Below are 17,808 nucleotides of genomic sequence, written 5' to 3'. Positions count from 1 at the left end.
TGCCCGACAATATTTTCACGGACCGGCCTTTAAGGTGTCGCGGATAAATACAACAAAATAAAACTAGTACCGGTACCGAAAAAAAGAACATTTATTCATAACACACGTGAAAAGACCGAGGAAAACCGAGTAAACAATAAAAATGATAACAAAATAACCCTGAAAACTGATAAAACCCTGAAAACCAGACATTTCACACCTGAGCCTCAACTCTCGCGGCCCGGTACCAAACGACTCACGCACCGGTACCGGTCCGAGGCCCGGGGGTTGGGGACCGCTGCTCTAAATGATCAGCTGTTCTCAAAACTCCGAGTTTCCTCAGAGTTCAGGGTTGGGCAAAAGCTGCGAATATGTCTGCTTTTCACAGTAATTCTTCTCCACATTTAATTCTGCGCTCACTCACTAATTCTGACTCTGTCTCACTTTGTTTGAGGCAGACATCAAGGTGCACGTGCTGTGTAAGAGGCAGTGGACATGTGATAAGTGAGGTATTAATATTTGCTTATTAAAAAATGTGAACGGCATTTCTGATCGGATGCCTTAAAGCTGTGTTCGTTTCCACATCGATCGAGCGGTGAGTTTATGGTGTGCACGTGATCCTAACCAACCACCACGTGAGAGCTAAACGGCCCGTAGTGACGTGCGGTCTGCCGTCTCGATGTGGGAAGGTGCAAAGCTCTGTACAAGCTAGCAACACACCGTGAAATGAACGTTAACTGCCCGCGTCCAGAACCAGAACACGGCACCTTCTTCCTGTATTTACCTTTGTGGCTCCCGCCCCAGATACTTCTGGCCAATGAGCGGACTGAATATTCTCACGTGGTTTGTAGACACGCCTTTTTGTTTGCTTGAAATGTTGTCTGTGAAAAGAAACGAAAACCACGGAAAACGGTACAAGTTTACAAAATCAAGAACGGATTCAGACCACAGTAAACCCACTACCGGCGTGAAAACGCCCCGACGAGACAGTGAAATCTGAAAAATTGAGATTTTTCCCGCGTATTAAACCTGTCAATGAGCTGATGTTAGAAAGTGTAACCCTACAAAACGGAAGCAGGAGTCACGGCCTCTTCGGTGATGGTGTAGCTTGTATTAGTGTTGCAACATCCGAGCACTGCTGAAACCACACTAACGACTGTCTGGTAATCCCGGGTTAAAGAAACTAATCTAAAACAAATATAGCAGAAAGTAAAATCCTGTCACGGACCGAGTGGCTGTCCGTTACACAGCACCCTCATGTGGGCATTTACAGCAGGGCAGAGACAACGGCTGATCAGTGTCGCCAAAGTCTGTGCGTGAATGTGTTTCAGTGACGCTGAAGTATAGAGCCAACGCAAATGTTCCAAGGTAGACTCACAGCAGGCTGCGTGCGCAACCTGGTTTATAGTAATGACCTGCAGAGAGAGCGAAGTGCAGCAGAGAACAGTCAATTTGAAAAATCTCTCACCAGCAAACTTTTTACTCTTTCTTTCTTTCTTTCTTTCTTTCTTTCTTTCTTTCTTTCTTTCTTGTGTGTATAAAACGTTTGTATAGTGAACAGCAGCATTAATTCATTTGCAGACATTCAGTCAGGCACGTGACAAGGCAACTCGCGCCGAGGCCCTGATTGTTTTCATTATCCACTTCCTGGGTTTAGCCGGCCGAGTAGTACTACACAGGATCAGTGTGTATTTACCAAACTGCGCGTGCAGCAGTTCGCTACAGTAGTTATAGTGTTTGCGCACGCGCGTCAGTATCCACGTTACATGAAGTGTCATTAAACTCAACACGAATCCAAAAGGAGGAGGCGAAGAAGACTGAGTGTAAACTTTGTCAGAGGAAGAAGTGTGGAGGGTGAGATGCAGAGTGAGTGGCTGTGAGCTGCTGCTGCTTACTGCAGGCGTACATGTGGACGGCTGGGAAGGATTAACTCTCCCTCAAGACGCACTAATCCGTCTGTAGACTCACACACACACCTTGTCTCTCTTGTGAACGACCTTTGGCTTGTGGATTATTGACTTTGTAGCTTCTGCTGGGTAGCCATGTTTGAAGTCCTTGACCAGCTCGTAAGTGTTGATTATTATTCAGGCTAACAGTAGTTGAACTGCACTTTAAGGCTTTACTAGAGTTGTGTTTGTTACATCACAATTCTTTAGACACTCTAGTAACAGGTAACTTTTGTCATTACTGCTAGAACTCTTTTAGTGTATGGGTCACTGTAACTGAGGCACAATACGTTTAGTTGAGCTGTGCTTTAGTACTTAGAGTAGTGTTCTTAAGTAACTGCAGGAGAACCATGTAGTGTCTTGTGTAAGGACACACTTCAGTTACTGACATGTTGTGATTGCTGGTGTGGTCCTTTAATGATATCTCTGTGGACACAATGTACACTCACTCTCTGTCTCGTGATTTCAGGTCATATCTCACATCTGTATAAGTTGAGTGAAGCTGGTGTCATTGAGAGGTAGAGTGTAAAGGACTTGCAGGCAGGAGGAATAATTAAAGTGGTCCTGTGGGAGTTCCTTTGTAACACAGGAGCTGGACTGACGTCATAAGTGGACTCGTCTTTAACGTCATGCTTTTCAAAGACTACCCAGAAATCCAGGAGCGTTGCAGGTCGTTCTAACACAATGTGAGATCACAGGACCTGAACAGACTCTCTCATGGATTCGGAACCGGGAGCAGGTACAGATCTGGAGCACGACACTGACCCGGAGGCCTGCAGTGGTGAGCTTGAAGAAACCAGTGTGGACACAAACGCAGAAGGGGAAGGAACGTGCTTACAAAATGTTAACGTAGATGATGGAGACTGCAACTCTGCATCCTCATCCAGTTCCTCTTTGCCTTCTTCCTTTGCCCCCGGTCCAGCCTTGTTGCCTCTTTTCTGTGTGGAGGAAGAGGAGATCCACAGTGGCTGCTCCAAGTCCTTCACTGGATTCAAGCTGTTCACCAGGAGGTAAGGCTGAAAGAGCGACAAGACCTTAAGAGAGAGTTGCACTTTGTTGGTGTAACATCTGTTAATGACCAGTAGGTGGAGCTATTGCCTTCTGTGCTTCAGAGACCTTGGCAGGGCAGATATGCCTGAAACATGCTCAGAGGCAACACACACACAGGCTGTAAGTCTCTGCACTGTTATTTCCTGCAAACGCTGGCACTCACAGCAGGATTGTTTGTGTGCAAATGTGCATATGTGTCTGTGTGTATAACCTTGCCAGTGGTTTACTAGTGATCCTGTGGACTGGGAACACAATTCCCACGGCAACGGGGGCTGTAGTTGTCAGGTCAACAGAAATAAAGATGACAGCTGTGCTTCCAGCTTGGTTAGAAAGTGTCAGTGAGTCACTGAGCGTGGTGTGCAACTAGTGGATAATCTGGGTTGCTGTGTGTGTGAATAGACTAAATAATCTACATGTTAAATGATGACACTGATTATGAAGATGAACCTGGCATCAACGTGTAGATGTTAGGTTGTAGCTTGTTTTGAGCAGCCACCTGTGCTACATGGTGACGAGTACCTGAAGTACCGCGTGGGCCCGAAATATTCCCACTTTCAAGGTAAAACCACAGCAAGCTTTATCCAATGTGCTGGAGTTATTGTGGAAAAACAAACCAAAAAAGCCAGGCTCAGGTTGGAACCTTTTCACGTTTAGCTGATGTTAAATAGTCTGACCCGTCGGGACCAGTCCCCTCTCAAACATCCAGTTCACAGCCTGTAGTTAAAAGAAGGCAGGATGCTGCACAGCGAGAAGCGTGGCCCCGTCCACCTTTGTTGCTGTCATCACATTCATAATGACCTCACTGTCACATGGTTGGTTTTAAGTTAAACATTGAACATGTTTTCTGTTGTGAATCAAATCAAAGTTTAGGACTTTCTGATTTTTATTAGTATTTAACGCGGCGTCCCGGCTGGAATTGGGGATGTATTTTTAGGTCTGATGGTCATCTGTTCGCTGTTCAGTGCTCTTCATTGTTCCCTCCTGCGCTGGTGTAAAGACGTCCTTTGCAGCTCTGAGTCATAGACTTTGTGTTTGAGTGGGTGCTTTGTGTTTCGTCTATCCTCACTGTACACCTACTCTGAATAGCTCGGTGTGCCTTTGAAAGACTGCGGTGTCATAATCACTCGCTGTGTGTTACTTCAGTTTCCTCTTTCTCACAGAGGCTGGTTGTATGTGTGTGTCTGTGTGTGTGTCAGTGTGTGAGCATTTATCAAACAGCTCTGCACTCGGCTTGTCAAGGAAATACAGTAGTTATTTTAGTCCTCTCTCAGGCTCTCCGTGTCTCAGGGCCACGCCCACTCTCTCTTCCTCTTAGCACACGCCCCTAACCCCCCTATGTGCACACACACACACACACACTTCCCTCCCCTCTGTTCCTAATAGCCGTCACCGTACACCAGGGTTTAGTCTAAGCTCGACAAATAAGAGGCGTGGACTCACGGATGGATAGTTTTCTGCTTTCTTTGACAGGTTGGCTTTTAATTTCTCCTTTTGATTTTTGAATATTTGTTAGGTTAAAAAGTTTGCTACATGCTAACTTAAAATGAAGTCAGTGTTGAGTTGAGTGAACATTATTTCCACACAGTCTTAACAATAATAATAATGTCTCAGCTGGAGGGTTTGATAGTGAAAGAAAGTGTTGAACATGAGGCTGAATCCACTCACACTGAGTCTGTGTTCTTGCAGGCTGATGCAGTGCTGTGTTCTTCCTTGTTCTTGTGACTTCAAGCAGAGAGCAGAACAGTAATGATGAGTCTAGCAGGCATACAGGGGCACTTGCAAGATGAGCTGACATCTTTGCACAGCTGTAGGTTTTGTTCATATAAAGAGTTTAGACTCCAGTGTAGCAGGAGGCCACAGTCGCTGTCCTGTAACGTGTGTGTGTGTGTGTGTGTGTGAAACCCAGTAGTTCATCTGGTAATCCTAAACATGTAATGGCTACATTCATTTGTTCATCCTGTGTTGCTCATGCGCTCATTTTGGAAAATCTGTGACATTTTCTCCGAGTTGAAGAATGTGCAGGAACATCCAGTGCTGCGGTGCATGTACGACAGTCGGAGGCTACACACAGTGGACGACAGGCAGCGTAGCTCTGACAGGAACTCCGTCGTTTACTTTAGAGCAGTCAGAAACTCTGAAAAGCTTTCTTCTTTTTGGATGTCTGTTTCAAGTAATTTTGGTCCGCATTCGATTAATATTAATACGTACAAACGCTGACAGACCCAGAACCGTCTTGCTGTGAGGTGACAGTTCTGATTACTATTATATACGACTGTCCACAGTGGAGTGACGAGTTTATTGCAGACTGTGCAGCACTCTGTGTTTTAGCTTCTTCAGCTTCAGTGCTTTGCCTCCATCTCAGTATCACATCTGTAGAACATCTGTCCAGAGGCAAGCAGCACATAGACTTTCTGTGCCCCACAGAGTCCAAGCGACGAAGGGGTGTAGCTGTCCGAGTGTTGTGGGGGAAGTGCACTCGGAACCAAAAGAAGATTTTATTCAGCAATTGAAAGTAAAACGACAAACTTGTCACTCGTCAAGTGGATCAAAGCCACCTTCCTTGACACATAAATATCCTGTCGGCTGTGTGCAGCTGCACCAGCTCCACACAGAGTGGGTGGTACCCAGGTCAGGGGCACACCCTGAAACTGAAATGTGTCACAGTGCTGTTCTACATGTAATGTGCATTTCTGAGCCAAAGGCCAGCATGCTGTGGAAATTAGCTGCTCCCTTTGGATCGTGACTCTTGTATCGTCATGACAATGAAAGCATCGGTGATGTCAGATGGAACCAGAAGAGAGACTAGAACTGAAAGGTTGACGGAGTGTCTGTAGTCTGCTTTCAGATGACACTGTGACACGTCCTCTGACTGCCCTGCTGTTCAAATGCTTGTGATTAGAGGTATGTTAGCACCATTACTTACGCACGTCTACGTGTGTTTGTTAGTGTGATTTTAGTGGCTTTGCCTCGCTGTGGTTTAGAATGGAAGCGTGTCACTGTTTAGCCTGACAATGGTGCAGAGTGGTAATAAGAGCAGGGCGCAGCTACCAGACAGAGGGACAATGTCAGAGAGTCCGTGTATCAGCTCTGTGGGCCGTTGTTCCTGTATTATTAGACGTCCCTCGACGCCAACATCATCAGTCCAACGTAAACATCTCAGCCTGACTGTTTTGCTGCTCTGGATCCTGAATGTCTCCCAGTGCGCTGTGAAGGTTTCCTGTGGTTGGCTTAGTCCCGCCCCCCACCAGGCTTTGGGTGCATGTGAGGGTGGGGGCAGAGAGGCAGAGGTTATTTGCATTCATTTAAGAAAAAACCTCTTTGCTAGCTGTCTCACTTTGTTGTTGTTGCCATTATTATTATTGCTATTATTAATTTTGACTCTGTTTCCAGGAAACGTTTTCCCAGTAACTCGGTGTGTAGGTGTTGTTTTGCACCACTGCAGATCAAAACTTTGGGATCAATAAAGACGAACCTGTCTGTGCTTCTGTGGGAAAAGTCTGATCTATGCATCAGAACATGAGGGGGGCTGGGGGCTAAAAATGAAATGTAAGGAGCCCTTTACATGCACTTTACATATAACCACTTAATCAACCACATCACATTCCAGTCAGTGTTTCCTCAGTGCCAGACTGCGCTGCTGTTCGGCTGTGTAACACACGGTGAGCGTTGCAGTGACGGCAGGATGTGGCACTGTTCTTGCTGGATGCAGCTGGATGCAGCTGGATGGCTGAAGAACTTTGTGAGCTGCCTTGCATTCAGTATCTGTGGTTGTATATGGATGTGAGGCAGATCCACATGTGTTCCACCTGTTTCACCTTCCTGCTGCACGTGTTCATTGATGCAGTTTTATAAACGGATTGTTTTTGCAAGCATCTTATTAAGAACATGAGCTATAGTTAAATTACAGTTCTTGTAGTCTTGCGTTTGACCGTCTCTTGAAATCAGAAATAGCTCTTCAGTGATGGAAAAACGCAGATTGTGGTGCAAAGCAAACAAGCCTGAAGCGGCAGAAATGACTGAAAGTCCTACCTGTGGTTCATCTGATGGCTCAGGTGGCGTGCAGAGCATGACGGCGTTCTAAAGTTACCTTTACTTTGTCGCAGGCATAAGCGCACTCATTGCACTTTATGCTTTTTCTTCACATAAAGTCTGGAAGGCATTTATTAAGGTCAATATTACATATTGTAAAATTCAGCCATTGATCTGACAAACGTTAGTCTCAGTTATTGCTGCATTTCTGTTTGTTTGTAACAAATGTTACAAACAAACAACATTTTGAGAACGTTCTTGTTACTTTTGGTGAGAAAGCAAGTTATTGTTTCCCGTCACTGCACGCCTTCAAAGATGAAACCAGTTTAAACAGTAACACATGACAGAGTCCTATTGGTGGATTAATCACCAGGATGTTGATTCAGACGCTGCCTGCAGTGGAGGTAGAAGAAACAGGCTGAGGTAAATCTACCATCATAGCTCACTGGGGCAGCAGGCGACCACATGCTATACAGTATGGCTGAGAACGGCCGGCCCGGGTTCGAATCCGACCTGCGGCCCTCCCCGTCAGTCTTCACTGTTTCTATCAAATAAAGCCAGAAAAGACCCCAAAAATCTGCCATCAGGATGTAAAATAATCTGATTGCTGTGTGTGATAGCTGCAAAGCCCCTCTAATAATGAAGTGTTGGTGTATAGAGGTGATTGCCACATAGCTCTGAGGCGTTGTTTCACTCCAATAGAGGAAAACCACATTTATCTAGAGCACTCTTTGTGTGCTTGCGTTGCAGACCACTGCTTTTCATGTAAATATTTAAGCCAACAGATCAGAGCTCTGCAACGCCTCACACCCTTTGGCACACTTACGGACTAAAAATCTTTAATTTTTGGTGAAGTGTAAAAATAGTTTCCTAAAGTAGCTGCTCATTGTAAAGATGCTTTCAAGGCAGACCTGTTCTTAGTGGCCTCTTCCCTTGTACCTCAGGCATTTATACCACCAGACCATGCCACAGACTGAACGCTGCACATATCATTTATTGCACTGCTTAGTGAGAGCGGTACACCTTGAAATGTCAAGGCTAGCTTACCAAGATGGGATGGTGGAGCCTTATTAATGTCTCATTGTGGGTTCCACCAGCCAATAAGAAGTATTTTTAGCTGCATGCACTTAGCCAGTCAAACGATGACGTGCTGTATCAAATTCTTGGACGGAGACCACGTTTGTTTCCTGTTTGCAATGACTGTTATCGTCCCATGATGATAATCATGTGAATACTTGGTCGGTTATTGAGAATAGTCTAAATCAACCCCAAGCACACTTTAAAGCAGACTTGTTGTTCTTGTGATTAATTTCACAACATTTTTCTGGCACACTTTGGTAATTTCATCCCACAGTGTCAGTGAGAGAATTTGAAATGACTGTTGTTAATGGAAATGAGTGCAGAGCTCGTCCACAGTGGATGCCTCGGAGCACCACGATGTCAGCATTGTATGTATGTTGAATGACACTCGAGGGAGAAGACTTAACATCCAGCTGAGCACTCTGTGACCTGCTGCAGGATAACTGTCACTGAGCTGTGTCATTTAACTTGAAGAAGTAAAGTGTTGGAAAACATTTAGAGCACATATTGTGTCATCTCTCTGCATCCCAGAGTCCCTCACTTGACCAGTGAAAGTTACTGGGAGTGTGCATTGGTCTGAACATTTGGAACATCTGTATGTAAGCAGTCAAAAACCCTGCTGGTGTTCACAAGTTTGTACTAAAGCTGCACATACTAGTAAATTATCCCAGCATGCAAAGTTGTGTTGCAGGGCATCACTTGAGCCCAGCTCCGAGCAGCAACGTGTTGATGCGTGAGTACGTGCGGCGGTGTGGCTGCGCGTACTCGCGCCCAACTTCAAAGTTCTTTGAGCGTTTTCCAAAGAGTCCAACTGTCTGTTTTAGTGTGTTTTACATTAAAGATGGTGGACTGTGGTTGGCCCCTGATGCATCCATCAGTCTGCTTTTCCACAGCCCTGCTGATTATTCATTCAGCACAGTTAAAGTTTGGCAAGCACGCCGCGAGAGTTTTACCAGAAACACAACAATTCGATTTTTCTTCTAAGTATGAAAAGAGCCTTAAGGTTTGAAATAAAGCAGAAAAATGGTAACGGTGCTAATAACTGAAGGAACATGCACTGCAGTGAGACCGCACCTGTGACACACAACTGTTCCAGCTGTGTGGTGTGGTTGCACGGTGTTCTGCTAAGCACCCAGTTAGTGCTGGGAAACTGCAACTGCTCTGTGGGAAGCTTGGCTTTGTAGAGCGACAGCAACTGGTTTGGCTGCTTGAAAAATGCACGTTTACATTTTTAAAGATTATATAACAAAAGTATTTGTTGACAGCTCGACTGCGGGGATGTCTGATGGGTTATTACTGAGTACTTTCATCCCATCGCTGCCTCACTTTGGCCCATTGTGGGATTAGAGCCGGAGAAAGAAGCCGTTATGTAACAGAAAACACATCGCGGAGGAAAATATTAGAACTCGATTAGAAGGAACTGTAGACATATCCAGCCTGTTACTGTCATATAACTTGTGTGTGACTCTTTTGAGCTTATCCCAGTTAAAAAACAACTGTTGTGTTGGAAACTAAGAAGTTGTAGATTAATCATCCGCGTCACATCAGCCTGCAGTAAGTCGCTCTGGTTCTGATTGTGGTTACGTAACCGTAAGGATCAAATGTGCCCACATTCAAGATTCAGAATAGAAGAAATGTATGTCAGTGTGATGATCTCTGAACGTAGTGAGTGGCAGAGCCGTTTGCTGCTGAATGTCAAGCTGATTACTGTAAGCGAACAGAGGAGGTTTCGGTGGGCTAATGAGTCTGTGATGGGACTTCCTGTGATACCCGAGGTTTCAGCTTCACGGTTCTAAAACGCCTTTTTCTCGCTTTACTGTCCTCATCCGATGCGCTGCGTGATCTTCAGTTTGCTCTTATACGTTCAGTTAGTCACACCACATGTCAAATGTTCTGCCCCACTGTTATCATCTCATCTGTCGTCTCGAGGTTCGTTTGTGGTGGTGTGTGCTTCGCTCTGTTTCTTGTAAATTCAGTGTTAGAAAAACGGAACTAGAACAGAAACGGTTCAAAACAGTCTTAAGTTCCATCCAGTCATCTTGGCTGACTTTCATTTATAGAAAATGTTTTCTGTTATTTATTAAGACGAGAAACACAAACAAATATCTTTGTACAGTCATGGTGAATTAAAGCACAGCTTTAAGGTTTCATAGATCCGTAGTTTGCTGGTCTGGAGCATTCAGGTGTTGAGGAGGAGGAGGAAAGACATCAGCAGTGATCTTAGAGAATATTTAAAAATGTGACGTGTTGGTGTTCATCTCAGGTTAACTGGTTTGCCAGCAGCCGAGCGAGCGGCTGAAGCTGGAGCTTATTGCTGAGTATAATAGTGTGAGCATTAACAAACTGTTGGGTTGCTGATGGGCGAACACAGAACAAAGCCACGGATGGTAAAATGAGCTGGTCGTTCACCGCTTAACCGTGTTGTTCAGACGTGTGACTCGTACAAACTGTCTATATGCTGAGTCTCATAATCTCCTGATTAAATATCTACACTCATTTCCTGTTTGCTACCCACCAAGCCAACGCTACGAAGCATGCTTCCTCACTTCACTTATTTAAGGATGAAGAGCCTTTTAAACAATCTGCCTGTTCACGCCGCGGGAAGCTCCACGTAGAATTGATTTTTCTAGTTAAAAAGCAAAGAAAACGCTGCGTTTGGTCACAGCTTCGTCTACTGAGGACTTTTCTGGTCTTGCTGACTCTCGAGGATCGTATTGTTTAGACAGCGTCGGCAGCCGCAGGGCCCAAATTCATATTTCAAAGACCACAGAAGATGAAGTTTATACAAATACTGAATAGCTGGCCTATGTGCCACACATCCACAGCAATCTAATTTTAACCACTCGCACACTTCAGTCAGTGGTTGGAGGTCAAATTGATGCAACATTTTTCAGTTGCTAAGTATGTGGCTATGGTCAGATTTCAGAGCTGAGCTTTGGTTTCATGCTTTGTCATCTCTGAGGGCATAAATTGATACTTCTCAGAATCAGGAACTGAAATTTATTTTAGCACTTTTATATTTACATTTGACTTCTTCTGAAGAACCACAAAGATTAGATTGACTGATCGAATGTTACCTTTATTTAGTAACTCTAACTCTAATTTGAGTGATTCTTCTGACTGGAAAGTGAAGCTGTGTGTTTTATTAAGATACGTGACACTACAGTCCGCCCTGCTGTGCTGCGACACACTACGGTCCCTGTGCTCACACATGAGCCTTTTCATTGGAAGCAGCTTCACAGCTGCAGTGAACAGTGTAGCTGCTAGTAAAGCAACTTATCAGTTAAACGTTTCACTTTATATTGTAACGATCCTACAATAATGATGTGACCCTGTATGAGCTTTAGTTTATATTTATGATACAGTAGGTCTTAGTAGGTCTGTGTGTGTGTGTGTGTGTGTGTACCTGTTTAGATGTCTTTGTGGGGACCAAAATCCCCGTCCTCACAAGTTTGAGACTCAAAATGTGGTTTTAGTATCAGGGTTATGGTTAGACATTCATTTTTTAAGGTTAGGGTGAGCGGCCAGGGAAAGCATTATGTCAATGAGATGTTCCCACAAGGACATGAATACATACCCGTGTGTGTGTGTGTGGGGTGTCAGATGTTTTGGTATCAATAAAGTTTTGGTCATAATTTGATTGACTTTGAAGAAAGCAGCACTGCATCATGAAACAGCAAGTTAGATCATCCAACCTGAGAACAGCTGATTGAGTCTGATTTGTTTGGAGATTCTTTTAGTCGTTAACCTCAGTAAACTCCTTGGTGGGAACATTTTTCTCTGTTAATGAGAAATGACAGATTTCTGTAACGGCCTGTTTGCCTCTGCAGCATTTCCAAAGGAGGGCTGGAGAGTCAGAGATGTCCAGCAGTAGCTGTACCAGCTTCGAGTGGAGGAAACCAATCTTCGGTCGCATGGATATCTGATATCTGACTGCTAACCCGCAGTCAATGAAGACAAGGAAAGGGCACTGTGTGTTCTTTACCCAACCGTATCTCATCAGATGCATTTTGAGTAGCAGTGTACTATATCGCTCTCCAAGACGAGATGGATTTGTTTTTCCAGCGACACTTTGGTCGACGCCAAAAAAGACAAAAGCATTTTGCTGCAGTGCGTCACAAATGTCCCTCTGTTCAGGCCAGTAAAGCCAGGAGGCGCTCCAGCGTCGGTCTGCCCTCTGTAGCATTAGTACAGTCCAGACGCTCCTCTGTCGGTTTGCCTCTGGTTTGCACTGACCAGCGCAGGCGCCCGAGTGTTGGCCTACTAGTGGCTAGTGGACAGAAGCGACAGTCTATCATCGAGCTTGGGCTAACAAATGCAAGTGAAGGAACAGGAAGAGGAAGACATCGTCCCTGCTGCTCAGTCTCCTGTGCACGTCGTTCGAAAGTGAAATCTATCGAACCTCATTTACTGGGATCCTCTATGTTACTGGCAAGTGTAGTGCATATGGGCACAGGACTGCAAAAGGAAGAAGAGGATGAAGAGGGCATGGATGTCTCCCCGTGCTCCTGTTCTGAGTCGGGTGAAGAAGAAGAAAGCGATGATGAAGCTGATGAAGAAAGCTTCACCCTGGCAGCTCACAGGCACCTAACGCAGGCTGTGGTTACGGAGAACATCAAAGCCCGGCCCTTGCTCTGGCCTCCTCGCTGTCTGAGACGAAATTCCTCACACTTGCTTCCGGCAGACTCCGTGTTTCAGGACAACGAAGCAGGGTTTGGCGTCTTCGGCCGATATAATCCATTAGAGTCGAGTCTCAGTACAGCGAAGTTGACGAACGCAATGTCGACTTCCGTGACCAGTCCCAGCCTTGGCCAGCCGGCTCCAGCAGGCCTGAGCTTTGATGTTGGGGCGGCTGCAGCAGATGCTACCTCATGTGGCTCCATGCTCCATAAAGGCTGTTCCTCTCCACTAGATGGACCCCAGCAAAGCATTTATTACAATCCTTACCAGGATACATGGGACAACTTCCTCTCGTATGTCTCTCTGTCTCACACACACACACACACACACACACACACACACACACACACACACACACACACACACACACACACCTAACATAGACCTGACAGAACTGGTGTTTTATGTTTTGCAGACATACATTTTTTTTCTTCAGATGTTAAAAATATACAGTGACATGTAACTAAATAATAACTAAGCAGCAGTGTATTATTGTGCTGGTTCAGTTTGATTCTATAGTCAGACTAATTTACTGGCAGCATACAGTGGTTTGCAAAAGTATTCGGCCCCTTGAACTTTTCCACATGTTGTCACATTACAGCCACAAACATGAATCAGTTTTATTGGAATTCCACATGAAAGACCAACACAAAGTGGTGCACACGTGAGAAGTGGAACGAACATCAGACATGATTCCAAATAGAGCAGGGCGATATGGCCAAAAATATTTATCACGATATATATTTGAAAATTTGCGATAACGATATAACTGATGATATAATTGATGCGAGACAAAATACAACTCCACAACATTACTAGCGCAAAAAGACAACCTTCCATTTATTTTCACTTAAACAAGAAGCTGGTTTTTATGTACATTAAAGCTTTATAAAAATGTAACAGTGCAAATGCAAATTCCTTGCTGAAAGTTTAACCAAAAGGCATTTCCAGTAGAAATGGGCTGACATATCCTGAGCATAACCATGTATAATATCCACTGAAGTTAAAAAGAGGTGCTTTGCAACATTAAACTGCAGTGTGCAGTACGTATTTTTCGGACCATAAGGTGCACAGGATTATAAGGCACATTAAGCGAAACAAAGCAGTCAGATAAATCAAACTTTATTAAACTCATTCTTCTTGCTTCCTCCACTTCTGTACCATTGATTCATTAATGTTGAATTCTCTGCAGCGGCTCTATTCCCATGTTGTTGCAGTATATTAATGACTAACCTCGTATTGTGGATGGATTATCTCAGTTGTTCAGGTTTCCTTGTAGCATCTGATTCTGCCACAGGCACAATTTCGTTTTAAAAGCTCTCACTGCAGCGTACATATCTGTGATGATACGCCCCCGTCCCTGAAGCTGCAGGTTCAGCGCATCGAGATGGCTCGTGATATCACACATAAAGGCCAGTTCACACAGAAACTCTTGCTCCCTGAGCTCAGCTGTGTCTTGCCCTTTGCTTTCCAGAAACTGAAATATTTCCTCGCGTAGCTCGAAACATCTGTTCAGTACTTTCCCTCGGCTTAACCACCTCACCTCCGTGTGATACGGCACGTCTCCGTATTCCGAACCACACTCCTCAAGTAGAGCTGGGCGATATAACGATATGTATCGTGATATAACTTTTTCTCGATAGAAAAATTAAACTATCGCGATAGACCTCACCGCTCTTGTCCTCTTAAAAAAAAAAAAAACAGCCAATCCAAATTAAGTAGCGCAGAGCCGAACCAATCACAGCCGCAGCGTCACGTCACGTGACTTGTTACGTACAGCACAAGTGCCAAGCCGCACGTGTGTTTGTTTGGGAAGCAGCCAGCGGGTAATGGAGGAAATGAGTGTGCCGACTAGAAAAATCAACCGAGCGTGACCGAAGAGAAAACAGATGATGGTTCCAACGCCCGAGAGATTGTCGAACGGAAGAGCCATAGAAGTTCCGTAGTGTGAAGGTATTTCGGCTATTTCAAGTCTGACAAAAACAGAGTAGCGTGCACTGTAAATGTGCCGAAAGCAAGTCTGGAAATACAATAAACTGGTGCATGCGCTACGTCCACACGTACCCGGGTATTTTTGAAAACGCAGATTTTTCTATGCGTTTGCACCTTTCGTCCACACGTAAACTGCGTTTTTGGTCACTGAAAACGAAGATTTTTGAAAACTCCGTTTTTGCATTTACGTGTGGACTAGAAAAACGGAGAAAACGCGTCAAAGGTGTGCGCCACGTTATTGTTTCAGTGAAATGAATTTCTACAATACTGTTAATTCTACTCTCTGCAGTGTTTAAATGCTCACACACACACACACACACACACACACATACACACAGTTACTGTCCCTCCACACATACGACTCGGTTCTGCTTCTATGCCCCAGCTTTGTTTACTTTTTCCCACCGAGGCTTCTAGACTTCTGATTGGCCAACATTTCTGCACGGTTAGGGATCTAGCGCCACCTGCTGCTTTGGCATGTTCATAGCAGCGTTTTCCTTCATTTCTGCCTTTATGTGTGGACGGGATTATTTTTTAAAACGAAAACGGAAAATCTCCGTTTTCAAAAATACCCGTGTACGTGTGGACGTAGCCTCAGTCTCTGACTGGAAGCGCTAATTCGTCATTCGGCTTTTGTCAGACTAAAGTAACTGTTAAAACTGTTTGAAAAGCTCAGCTATACAACAAGGAGAGATTGAGAATTTCCTTTTAGTTCTCAGTTTATTTGATATTGACAAAAGTTAGTCAGTTTTGTCTGTTCTTCTGTAAAACAAACTAAGATTTATTTTTAGAATTAATATTTTGTTTCTAAGTGGAATTGACAATTTAGTCTGTTTCGTTTGTTCTATTTTGAAACTTAAACGCTTTAGCGGCTGCCTTTTGTGTAGTTTGCAATATTTGCCTTTATTTATCTGAAAAAGTCTCATGTTCCTTAAGTACATCTACCCTGTTGAACTTATTATGGGAAATAAATATTTAAATAAAAACAAGCTGCTGATTATTTCACATTTTACTTGTGAGCAACGGCACATTTAAATCTTACAAATATAGTTATTTGGCTTATATCGTGATAGATATCGTTATCGCCTGAAATGAAAAAAACATATCGTGATATGAAAAAATCTTACATCGCCCAGCTCTATCCTCAAGAAAAGATTTGAATTGGCGGTGATTCAGGCCTTTGGCTCTTATAAAGTTAACTACTCGTGTTACTGCGGTCATAACATGTTCCATCTTTAGGGCTTTGCCACAAAGTGATTCTTGATGTATGATGCAGTGATAAACAGTCAGCTCACCTGCACAGTTCTCCGCTCGCATCTTCTCCCGTACCCTGCCCACCAGTCCGCTCTTTGACCACACATCGCTGGTGCACCATCTGTCGTTAACCCCACAAGTTTTTCCCATGGCAACTTCATTTAAGTTAGACATTTGGAAACCTCTTCAAATATTTCCTTCCCTGTGGTTGTTCCATGCATTGATTTTAATCCTAAAAGTTCTTCCGTAACACAGAGAGTTGAGTCCACACCACAGATGAAGACTGAAAGCTGGGCAGTATCAGAGGCGTCGCTGCTCTCATCCACAGCGAGGGAGAATGCAACGAAACTGTTTCCCTTCTCCATCAGCTGGTTATTTAGATTGTTGGCAAGTTCACGTGTGATCAGCTACTGTTTCTGCTCAGGCTAACATTTAAAAATGCTTGCTTTTTCTCTGGGCACACAACGTCGCAAACTTTCATCATACAACTTTTCACAAACTCTCCCTCACTGAAGGGCCGGGCTGATTTTGCGATCTCTGCTGCCACAACAAAACTAGCCTTTACAGCAGCCTCACTTTGTGATATGGCTTTTTTGAACATAGTCTGTTGTGAAACAAAACTTCTTTTCATCTCTTCTGCTTTCCGGCGCCTTTGAGTCATGTCCAGGTCCTTGTACTTCTCTTGGTGTTTCGTTTCATAGTGTCGTCTAATGTTGTACTCCTTGGTTAAAGCCACATGAGCTCCACATACAAGACAAACAGGTCTGTCTTTTACATAGGTAAACAGATATTCTGTCTCCCACCTGTCCAGAGAGCTCCTGTTTTCGTTCTTTCTTTTCGCCATTTTGGGAGAGGTAGCGCGGCAGTATTCGCGCGGTTGCTATGACTACAGTCAACAGAGGAGAGGGCGTTAATGGGTCCTGTCCTGACTGACGCGCCAAAACGCCAACAGAGCATTCTGGGAGTTGTAGTATTAGCAGTACATGCGCTGTATAAGACCGGCGGGCCAGCTCTAATAGTAATTTGGTATGGCCTTGCGGGCCAAATATAATTAGGCTGCGGGCCAAATGTGGCCCGCGGGCCAGAGTTTGACACCTATGCTCTACACTAATGAATATTTGAATGTCAGTGATCACATGACACTGGCGTTACCGTTGCAGGATCTGAGGGCTGATCTATGCTGCTGTGTTTTTCACTGGCAACTCAAATCAAACTTTGGGCTCCTTGGTGAGATGAAGACTGGAGGTTAGAGCAGCTGACTAGCAAAGCGCGAGTAGCTGGTTCGAGACCCTGAACAATGCTGGCGTTTCCTTTCTGAGATACCCGACAGAAATAAGAATGAGAAACCACTTGACTTCACTATAGTTACAAATACCTGCTTCAGTCTTCTTGTGGCAGCTGTGGGAACAACATCTGCACAGTTATCACACACACAGGCTAATTCTCTCAAACCCTCACAGTAAAGTTTGTGTTCCCTGAAACAAACTGCAGCTTCTTCACTAACCGTCGCGCCTTCTGCTTCACGTACAAATATAATCTAAGAAAAAGAGCTTTCTTTCAGGCTGCCGTGCTTCATAAAGCACTAAATAAAACTGAGCTGCATATTGAATATTAAAGAAGTCTGTGGAAATGTTGAAATGACACCATAACATAGAGCTGTGGGAATGTTTGTATCACACACAGCAGCGTGTTCAGAGCCCTGCAGTCAAAAAAGATGCAAATTAGGGAAAATGTCTGATGGTTTTAGCAGAAGTAACGTCCATTTCTACCAACCGACCCTTCATGATGATCCGTCACT

The 17,808-nt window shown here is 44.4% G+C and overlaps 1 protein-coding gene across 6 annotated transcripts in view; it reads left to right on the top strand.

The window, feature by feature from the left end:
- The window catches only part of LOC101483724 (diacylglycerol kinase zeta), a 94,491-nt gene that overhangs the window by 19,696 nt on the left and 56,987 nt on the right, over positions 1-17,808 (top strand). For 4 of the 6 annotated variants that reach the window (XM_014407681.3, XM_014407680.3, XM_014407679.3 and 1 more), the window contains exons 1-2: positions 4,328-4,445; positions 11,915-13,057. The exons of 1 other annotated variant lie outside the window; for it this stretch is intronic. In XM_014407681.3, coding sequence (XP_014263167.3) covers positions 12,132-13,057 — 926 coding nt within the window. In that variant the 5' untranslated portion in view covers positions 4,328-4,445; positions 11,915-12,131. Of the gene's footprint in view, positions 1-1,611; positions 2,046-2,394; positions 2,936-4,327; positions 4,446-11,914; positions 13,058-17,808 lie in introns of those variants that run through there. One more of the 6 variants, XM_014407682.4, reaches the window with a different exon arrangement.

The sequence above is a fragment of the Maylandia zebra genome, linkage group LG23, assembly GCF_041146795.1.
Source record: "Maylandia zebra isolate NMK-2024a linkage group LG23, Mzebra_GT3a, whole genome shotgun sequence".
NCBI lineage: Eukaryota > Metazoa > Chordata > Actinopteri > Cichliformes > Cichlidae > Maylandia > Maylandia zebra.
Note: the sequence above shows the minus strand (reverse complement) of the source record. Positions and strands in the feature narration are given on the sequence as shown.